At 39.3% G+C, this 10,214-nt stretch overlaps 1 protein-coding gene across 2 annotated transcripts; it reads left to right on the top strand.

The window, feature by feature from the left end:
• Positions 1–1,483: 1,483 nt before the first annotated feature.
• On the top strand, positions 1,484–8,003 carry LOC110488533 (protein atonal homolog 8). 2 transcript variants are annotated; one of them, XR_002468431.2, is made up of 4 exons: positions 1,484–2,481; positions 3,749–3,940; positions 4,346–4,444; positions 7,089–8,003. XR_002468431.2 is itself a non-coding variant. In XM_021560765.2 (3 exons), exons 1-3 carry the CDS (start codon positions 1,804–1,806, stop codon positions 7,092–7,094), a joined length of 876 nt encoding a protein of 291 aa, XP_021416440.1. In that variant the 5' UTR covers positions 1,487–1,803; the 3' UTR covers positions 7,095–8,003. The 2 variants fall into 2 exon arrangements, 1 of the variants encoding a protein (XP_021416440.1); XM_021560765.2 differs by lacking the exon at positions 4,346–4,444 and having other exon boundaries at positions 1,487–2,481.
• The last annotated feature ends 2,211 nt before the right edge of the window (positions 8,004–10,214 follow it).

Raw genomic sequence — 10,214 nt, 5'->3', positions numbered from 1 at the left:
TATAAGGAAACTAATAATAAAGTCAGTGCAGTTGTAAATGTATGTGGGCATAACTGAAAGTGGCTACTGGCTGCCAGTAGTGGCATATAATTAAAACATTCTCGAAATGATAAATCAACCCGGTAAATCAACCACTATACTGTCACTATACCCCAATGAATAGCGGATGAATAGCAACTTATTCTCATGCCTGAATTCAAGGTCTGAATACCTGTAAACAGAAAAGTGCATAAAAAGGGAATTGTGTTCCATTTACGAGCGCGTAACGTAGGTCGGAATCGGACTACAATAGTCCAATTATTGGCTAATGCAGTGTAATGCAACAAAGTAACAGTTGAAATTGGTTGGAAAGAGGAAATAGAAATGAACAAAACAGATATGCCTCCAAATGAGTATGGTGAAAACTACATTTTAACTAAGACCCTTACCGAAAAGCTATAAATTACCTCACCAGAGCAGCACAGCAACAGTGCCAGCTGGAAAGATTTACTCTTGAGGCCTGGTGGTGGGCTAGCATCAGCCAGGGCAGAGTACATGCCAGAGCAATTTAATATCAGGAGGAAGAAGCAGGTCGCTGAGTGGCTGGCACTCTGCCCAGGAACAACTGGAGGCCTTTGTGTTTAAAAAAGAAAGAGCTAAAGCCAAAGCTTGTTTGGATCTCTCCACTCAAGAAAATTGTTCTGACATTAGGGCTGGTCACTGATGCTAAAAAGTTGTATGTATGACATACAGTAGTTTGATCCTTTATCTCTATCACATGAAAGGCTTCCTATTTGTTTTGTGTGTACAAAATATTTGTTTGACTTCTGCATGTGTACCAACCAACTGATCTATTTCATAATACCTTCAACTATTTAAATATTCACATTTTAGTCAGAAAGGGCCTTCATGCTCACACACACAGAAAGTGAGAGAGAGAGAGAGAGCGAGAGAGAGAGTGAGTGAGTGAGTGAGTGAGTGAGTGAGAAGAGAGAGAGGGAGAGAGAAATTCTGCAGCAGGTGGCAGCATTGTACTAACTTCTTCCAGTGCTTCAATAGATCTGAGGACTGTTCCCTCTATTAGGGAATGCCATGTTCCAGTGGGTGTCACAGTATGTATGAAAAACTTTATTTTCTACAAACAGACGCATCAAAAAGTATACGCTATCACTGTTACCATGTGCACTATAGTGGGCTTATTTAAGTTTTGCATGCTCAATAAAGACCCCCCAAAAACTCTTTACCGCAGCTCTCATGTATATCCTATGTAAAATGTATTTGCAAGGCATACAGATTGTGATATAAAAACATGTACAGCATTTATGACGATAACTATTGCCATTATAATTGTCCTGTAGGCCGGTTCACAAAAGTCACGGTAGGGGTTAATCTGTTATTACGCACAGCAAGAAGGATTTTGGGCGGTCTCTCGCTGTAGGCGGCGTGGCGATTTATCTCACCGACAGGGGCTTATATGGTAACTGAGGCTAAATAAATACAGATGAACCTCAGAGCACATTCACAAAAAATACTGGCAATTTTGGATGGTTCAGAAGATGCTCGGAATCCACGGGAGCAACACGCGCCTGCACATGCAGTCTATTCTTGTTGTTATATATAGGCCTCGTAAGCTTGTTGATGCATATCTATCATTAGAATCAGGGTGCTGCATTGCAAAGGGACCAATCCGACTTTGTTATATTGATTCAATTACAATAGAATATTATTATTGTACTGTTGCGCAATATTACTACCTACATATTTCGTTTATAAGGCAGTGGCACTGTTGGTTTTCAATTGTGCACAGTGCATATTTGTGTTGAAATGAGGAATCCACATCTACTCAGTGATGGCTGGAAAACAATCAATGCAAAGGATGCAACTGGGAATAAAAAGTTTAAACGAAAAGGTCGGGACCCAAAACGTGTCACCAGTGAAGAAGTCCAAAGTTTTGCGGATGATTTAAGAGTGGAAGACGACTCTATGGGGGAACTGATGGAAGAGACATGTAGAAACCGTGTCCAAAAAAGACTGCAGGACCCTGGTACAGTTTTATCTGTGGAGAAATCTATCATTTCATCTGATAACCCGAATATTGCTATTGACATGAGGATAAATGCTTTACCATCTACAGTTACTGGGACGCTCCCATCACAGCCGCAGCCTTTTTCCGAGTCAACATCAACAAGCAGAGACTCCTTTCACAGCACATTCCCACAGGTTACAAGTTATGACCATCAACAGTCATTTGTGTCTGATCACACATTACAGTCCCGGGTCGTCCTGTGCCAGCGCTCCGAGAGGTCCCTCTCCTCAGCTTCTCAGGCGTCCTACATCAATAGCAGCGACCTGATGGAATCGCCAAGGAAACGGCTGGGAGAAACGTCTGGCGTCATCACTGAGATCAGAGCAGTTCAGCAGACACGGAGGCTACTGGCTAATGCCAGAGAGAGGACCCGGGTGCATACCATCAGTGCAGCCTTTGAGGCGCTGAGAAAGCAGGTATTTCCACTGAATTCACTAAACACACAATGAGGCCTCTTGTACAGAATGTTATGTTTATGCTGAACTCAGAGTAAGTTGTTGCACTTAAGTTCCCATATGTCAACTGTATGGAGTTATGTACATTATGAAAATTATGGGGAATTTCACTATACAATAGACCTACTTGAGTACTAACTATATGGCCCCTTTTATAGATAGCTTATTAAATGAATTTCAGTGTAGATAATGCACAGTTTGCTAGGCGACATTAAAGATATGAGAATGAACAGTACAAAAACTTTAAGACATGTCAGTCCAAACAATTGAAATGTCACTCTGATGACATCTCTCACAATGGCAGAAACAAGATGTCAAATGCATAGGAAACAGGGAACAAGTTTCTTAATGACAAAGGAAACCTCTTCACACTCCAATAGGCCTGATACAGCATGTATGTATGTGTATGTGTATGAACTATCAATGTCAACTAAAACAAATAACTTTTACGTTTACCAAATCCAACATGAAATATCTATCCCTTTGAAAACAAAAAACAGGGACATTTTCGCTGTGTACCCATTTACTGTGTCATGTCATCACCAGCTGCTTTGGCACTTAAAAAGACATGGTGGAAAACTGTCACGTGACACCAACTGACACCAACAACAGTAACTAAGGAGCATATACAGTAGCCTAACTAAAAATCTCCTAAACTTGGCCGTACCATCCGCTCATACCATATACCATGAGTGTACGAAACTTTAGGAACACCGGTCCTTTCCATGACATAGACTGACCAGGTGAAGCTATGATCCCTTATTGATGTCACTTGTTAAATCCACTTCAATCAGTGTAGATGAAGGGAAGGAGACAGGTTAAAGAATCATGTTTAAGCCTTGAGACAATTGAGACATGGATTGTGTATGTGTGCCACTTAGAGGGTGAATGGGCAAGACAAAATATTAAAAGTACCTTTGAATGGGCTATGGTAGTAGGTGCCAGGTGCACTGGCTTGAGTGTGTCAACAACTGCTACGCTGCTGGGTTTTTCACCCAAAGGATATCCAGCCAACTTGACACAACTGTGGGAAATATTGGAGTCAACATGGGCAAGCAACTCTGTAGAACACGTTTGACACTTTGTAGAGTCCATGGCCTGACAAATTTACGCTGTTCTGAGGGCAAAAGAGGGGGTTGGGGGATGCAACTTAATATTAGGAAGGTGTTCCAAATGTTTTGTACACTCTGTGTATGACCAAACCTAACCAAAGTGTAACCCTATACAGGTGCCCTGCTACTCCTATGGACAGAAGTTGTCAAAGCTGGCTATTTTAAGAATCGCCTGCAACTACATCCTGTCGTTGGCTCAGCTTGCAGACCTGGACTACACCCCAGATAACGGCAACATGAGCTTCAGAGAGTGTGTGGAGCAGTGCACCCGCACCCTGCAGGCCGAGGGACGCTCCAAGAAGAGAAAGGTAAATTGGATCTAGGGAAGAGAAGAGAAGGGAAGGCAAGATTCAGTATTTAGGATTTTGTCTAATGACAGTCTGGCCTGGGATGTTACCCTGTGCATATAAGTCTGGCCTGGGATTTTACCCTGTGCAAAAAAATGTCTGGCCTGGGATGTTACCCTGTGCATAAAAGTCTGGCCTGGGATGTTACCCTGTGCATAAAAGTCTGGTCTGGGATTTTACCCTGTGCATAAAAGTCTGGCCTGGGATGTTACCCTGTGCATAAAAGTCTGGCCTGGGATTTTACCCTGTGCATAAAAGTCTGGCCTGGGATTTTACCCTGTGCATAAAAGTCTGGCCTAGGATTTTACCCTGTGCATAAACGTCTGGCCTGGGATTTTACCCTGTGCTTGTGTTCTTTGGCTGAAGGCCACATGCAGCAATGACAAGATGGGTTGAGACATTGACATGGAAATGGACTCCTGCAAGTGGAAAGTACTCAAGCACACAGATGGAGACATTGCTGAGGTATTGTAATAAGTTTGCTATAAAGTTCAAGGCCATCAAAAACAGAGCAGGGACTCTGAAGCATTAGTAGTTACAGAAAGGGAATGGAAAGCCAAGTCAAAGCTAGCTTCTAATTCAAACATGTTTTTGACAATATAGCATATCAATAACCTTGAAACATAAACTGTGCTTATAAACAAAGCTATTGATAAATAGCAACAGGTGACCATACAAGACCAATAAAATAATTGGTCATGGATATTTAACTTTCAAATAAAGCTAATTGAATAGAGCTTTTCTTTCCTTTCTTTCTACTAGTTAAACACCTCTCCTCCTTCACTGTCATGTCATTTCCTAACAAAACTATATGACGTGTTTGAATGACTGGTGAATTGATGATATCACAGCAGTGAAAACTTCCCTTTTACTGATCAGGAAGCGGAAAAGATAATTTGATGGTTAGGGGGGTAAACATGGGGCAATACGACAGACAGAGGGATGGTAATTCTAACGATAATGATAACAAAAGAGGAAAGAATACACTCTCACCAATTAAGAGAGGCATTCCTTTGCCTAATAGGGATCCCATTAAATTAAATCATCATCAACTCGTGTTTGAAAGAGAACTGGGTGTTCCGCCAGTTTTTTGTCCAGAACAGGAGAAAAAGTGCCCCGGGTGAATAAAAGAGGTGATTGATGCCTTTGTGTGCAGTTTTATGACACTGGGAGTCATGTAAACTGAGGCTGAACTTCCTCCAGCCCTCTCCTGGATCCACACATCTGCATGGCCTCTCTATAAATCAACAGGGTTTTTAATGCACAGATGAGATCCAAGCATGGAGAACGTTAATTTACACATTAATTAAGGTTTTAACACTGTTCTATCGATTACTTTCCCCCCCAGTTCCTCATCTGTCCCGTCAGTCTTCTCCTCTGTCACTTTATCTCTCGTTTATTCTCTAGATCACCCTCTCATTCGCTTTCCCCCATTTTCTTTCTTGGTGAAACAACATTATAATTTAATCTAAGTTTTAAAACTCACTGTTAGTCATTTAATCATATCTGGAAAGTAAATGCTCAAACGTATATTTAATTTTTTTTAAATTATGTCATTTGGGTAAATTTCACAGAGAGGATTCCAGCTGCTCTTCATCTATTTCCAAAACTCATAACATAACATAACACAATTGTTTTCAAATAGGTTGATTACCCCTGACTATTCATTAAAGTACTGAATAAATAAATACAGTAACTTAAAAAAACTATAAACAAGTTGTATTTCATATACATTACATACACATTTTGTAAACCACAAATTACAACTTCAAACTTATTTTTTTACATCCCCTGTAAACCGGTTGATGAAAATATTTGAAAACTTTTCTTAATAAAGAAATTAATAATACAATGATGAATTAGGTGTTTGTTCATTGATTACATTTCCTACATAGTTACATGCACATAACTTTTCCCTGCACTCCTAGTACTCGGCTCTCTCTAGCTCTCTCTCCCTCACTGTGAGCTAATGTGTTTCCTTAGCATAAGAGCATTCACAAGGAAACAAGCTGAGCTGCTTTTTTTCCCCTGTCAGTCCCAGACACCAGATGTTCGTAACTCTAGTTGGGAAGTCCTGCTGGCGCCACTCAGGGCAGAGGGCAGGGTGAAGGCACGCGAGCTGAAGCCCAGAGAACTCACTCGCTGCAGGAATTGGCACATTCCCCAGCGCAGTGCTGGCACATTCCCCAGCTCTCCCCTGGCCATCTGTTCCAAAAAAAACACTTTGAAAAAACCCCCCAAAAACACTGATCATCACTCTCTCAGTATACAGCACTGAGCAGCAGCTGTTACAAGAGAGAGAGAGAGAGGGGGGGGGGGGGGTAGCTGTGTAAGAAAGAAATCCCTTTGTCAGAGAGAGCCAGTGAGTCTGAGGGGAAACTTCAGGGGGGAAAAGTTTTTTTTCAATGCATACTGATTTAAGTAATTTAGAGCTGATTCCTGCACTCATTTAAAGCCCTGAACTCTGCTCTGAATTCACTTATTGTCTACTCAATGGAACTTTTTCCCAATAAAATGTCAAATCTAGCATGTAAATAATACTTATATGTGTAATGTTTTAAACATCATGTTAATCAAATCAAAGATTTGTGGATATTCACATGTAAAATGAAATACTTATTGTTAGAAGTATTTGGAAAACAAATGCATGGAAATAGAATCATAAACACTAAACAGTATACTGTAAATAATTTAGTACAACAAACAAACTAACACCATCAAGTCTTAAACAAATGTACAAATTCTCTGGCATGTGTCCTTGCCCTCAATAAGGAGGTAAAGTGGGTAAAGAAGAATCTGTCTCTTTATAGAAACACAATAAGGAAAATGTTTTGGTTGGTTTGCATCCAACGCTAAAGAGAGGGCCAAATAATTTGGTTGTGTCCCACTCAATTCTACTCTGCATCTGATCAGACAAAGCAGTTATTTTCCTGGAATGGTTTATATTTTTCTACCCCATGTACTTACAACTCGGGCACCTATGAGGTCACTGGATATGCATGCAAGCTTTATTTTTACAGTTCTATTTGTACACATCCCAGCACCTCTTGATATGCACCCACAGGAGATTGTTTTCACATCTTGATACATGCTTTTATGTCTTTTGCAGGACTAAAATCAGTGGCGTGAACCAGACTTCTTAAACCAGGCCCTTGAAATAAAGCAGCTCTTCACACCTCTTCTTGAGGTTCTTCAAGGCCCCTCCTGGGAGGGGACTACAAAAGCAGGCACTTAGACATATGATGGACCTAATTTCATAGGCCTACTTGATACCCTTTGAGCTAGCAGGCATATCAACAATCACCAGTTATGGATATCTTTCTCCCTGTCATGTGTTGGAAGGAACAGTTGAAAGTGTGGAGACAGCATTGGATGTTCTTTATGCAAACATGCAAGCATATGCCTGGTGGATGATGTCAGATTGTTTAATCACATGACAATGACATTTTAGTCCTTTAGCAGATGCTCTTATCTTGAGCATCTTACAATAGTGATCGCGTACAATTTTCATCCTTTTTTGTTTTCTGTACTGGTCCTCCATGGGAATTGAACCCACAACCCAAGTGCCATGCTTTACCAACTGAGAAACACAGGACAAACTGAAGGCAGAGACAGCAGTGAATATAAGAGTTCATAACTGAAATTTTAACATTTGTATTCAACTATAAATCCCAATGCCTTTTCAATGATGTACAAGTTGTTATCTTGACAGTATGATTTGTAATTCCTGGACAATGGAAACTAACTATTGAAAGAGCTCATACATATATATGACTAGAACGTAACGTGAAATAATATGACATACAGTAATGGTATTTTATTCAGCAACTGTTTTCATGTGTTGAAGAATGAATGAAGTAAAATGGGTTATTCTCTGCTACCTGTGCTCAGTATTTAACAACATCCCAGATTGATACATTTAAAAGTGACCTCCCTTTCCTTTTCAGCATGAACATTCTCTGACTGTTGTTCTGTGCCCATCAAGCACTTTCTAACCAGAAATAAAGAAACTGTTGTTCATGTATTTGAATGGATATTCATGATCATTAAACACCTTTAAATTACTATCTCAAGTACTGCTAACCTCATACACTACCCCTTCAAACAGGTTATTGCAGCTGTAGAGAGAGCGTCTATGAAATTTCCCTTACAAAGTTGTAATTATGAATATGAATAACACATGCAAAGTAATTTAATTTTCCATCTAAAGCTACCTCGTGTGTGTGTTTAAATCTTGTGTGTTATTATGTGCTCACGCTTCATCATAGACTACAATACGTCTCTTTCAGGCAAGAGTCATAGAAAGGACATCCCAAAAGGACTTGTCAACGTCACCACTGTTGGTGGCCCCCAAGATCAGTATTTTCCAGAACTGAAGTCCATTTAACAGAACTGAAGTCCATTTAATAGAATTTGGAGACTGGTTCTTCAAAGGTCAACAGAGATTGAATAATGTTGTTCTGCCTTAAATCAACTTTTGCCTTTTCAAATAAGTACTACAAGTTCAAACTATTCAAATACTCACTTTTCTAAAAGGCTACAAAAGTCACATGGATTTAAATACAAATGAATTCCAATAAATGACATTGTCATGTAATAAAGGGCATTTGTATTAAAGAAAATAAGTACTTTACTTTCACTTCTCATGCCGAGAGGAGAATTTCAACTAATAGTAGACCTTGTATATTTAGTCTCCAACACCATTTGCAACAGGACAATCTGGTTCTTAAAGTATTTAGCTGAGCGCACTGTCAGTAAGAGCAATCTGTTTTTTTCTAGCGCCGCTAAGCTTTCGAAGCTGGAACCCATTCAGGCTTTTACAGTCCTTCAAATTGGGGCTGGAGCCGGAGAGGAAACACTAGTATCCTGAATATATAACTTCTGTCTGTATGGAAAAAAAGAGACAGAGCAAATGGAAAGCAAGCTGTGGCTGCCAGGAATCAATCTCATCTTAAGCCGTTAGATTGAAAGAAGGTAGTGAAAATATAAAAATCGAGTTATTTGAATTGTTGAAAGTTTTTTTAATGTAGTGTAGATTTGATTTCTTACATGATGTTCAGTTTTAAAGAACTTTTAACATATTATGCTCTCTTTTGAATGTCTACAAGGTGAACTACAATAATAAAAATGACTGAATATTCGCATCATGATAAAGAGAACATTATGTATGAATTAAAGAGGGGGGGGGGGGGGGGTTATGTTTACTTGTTTTGGGTCCTAAGGAAAACTTGACCTAGGCTAAGATCCAACACCCACAATTCAATTCTAATCTTAACCATTCGACTTTAAAACTAATCCTGCACTGGAAAATGGGGTGATAAAAACATGTTTTTGAAGCCCATGCATCTAGATGGATCTAGATTTTAGTATTTCCCACTCCATCTATTGGAAGAATAGCATTACTGCAGCAGGAGATTGAACTACTCTGGTCTTCTACAGAGGCATGTTAAAAGGGTTCTGACATGTTCCATGACACAACCCCCCAAAAAACAGCTCAAACAATGTCAGTCTCTTTTCTTTACTGACAACCAGGCCAATTATGGTGTTATTAAAAAAGAAAAAACATAAGCTTGAAACAATTGTAAATAAAAATGATCCAAGTCATGTTGTAATCACAGTACAAATGTACATTACAATAAAATAAAAATAAATGACAAAACAACCAAGACATCAGATATCTATTGTGGAAGAACAGAACATTAAACTTCATATCAAATCCATAAAAATATAAACATCTGTTAGTGAATCTGTTCATACTACAAGAGACCTAAAAATATTTCTGGGAACTATTTTTTGCTTTATGCTACCATTTACTCTGATGAATTGTCAATAAGCTCTATATATATATATATATATATATATATATAAAATATATATTTTTTTTATTACATTTTAGCAGCAATTATACTTCAGGTATAGAGGGAATTGTAAATGGAAGTACTGGTACAGTATTTAAGCCTGTTGTTTCAGCTGAGCAGCAAAGTGTGCAGCTTCCTTTTTTTCCATTATGTTGCCCACATCTAGCCCATGCAAATGCCACATTTGCATGCATCAAGTCATAGAAGAGTTTGCAGTCCAGTCAGAAAAGGTATTGACACATTTTTGATGCCCACAAAGGGAACAATAACATCTGTCAATATTGCGTTTAAGTCTGCCATCCCCTGGAAATAGGCGAGATAAAGGAAAGATAAACAATTTACCAACTGTAGGGGGCGGCAGGCGGTAGGGTAGCCGA

Source organism: Oncorhynchus mykiss, chromosome 14 (assembly GCF_013265735.2).
Source record: "Oncorhynchus mykiss isolate Arlee chromosome 14, USDA_OmykA_1.1, whole genome shotgun sequence".
Classification (NCBI taxonomy): domain Eukaryota; kingdom Metazoa; phylum Chordata; class Actinopteri; order Salmoniformes; family Salmonidae; genus Oncorhynchus; species Oncorhynchus mykiss.
The sequence above is the reverse complement of the archived record's forward strand: the minus strand, read 5'-3'. Positions and strand labels throughout refer to the sequence as shown.

Excerpts from the sequence above, each read along its gene's own strand:
- LOC110488533 (XM_021560765.2), top strand. The coding sequence starts at position 1,804 with ATGAGGAATCCACATCTACTCAGTGATGGCTGGAAAACAATCAATGCA. Across the intron at positions 2,482-3,748 it reads TTGAGGCGCTGAGAAAGCAG|GTGCCCTGCTACTCCTATGG; the intron begins GTATTTCCACTG and ends AACCCTATACAG.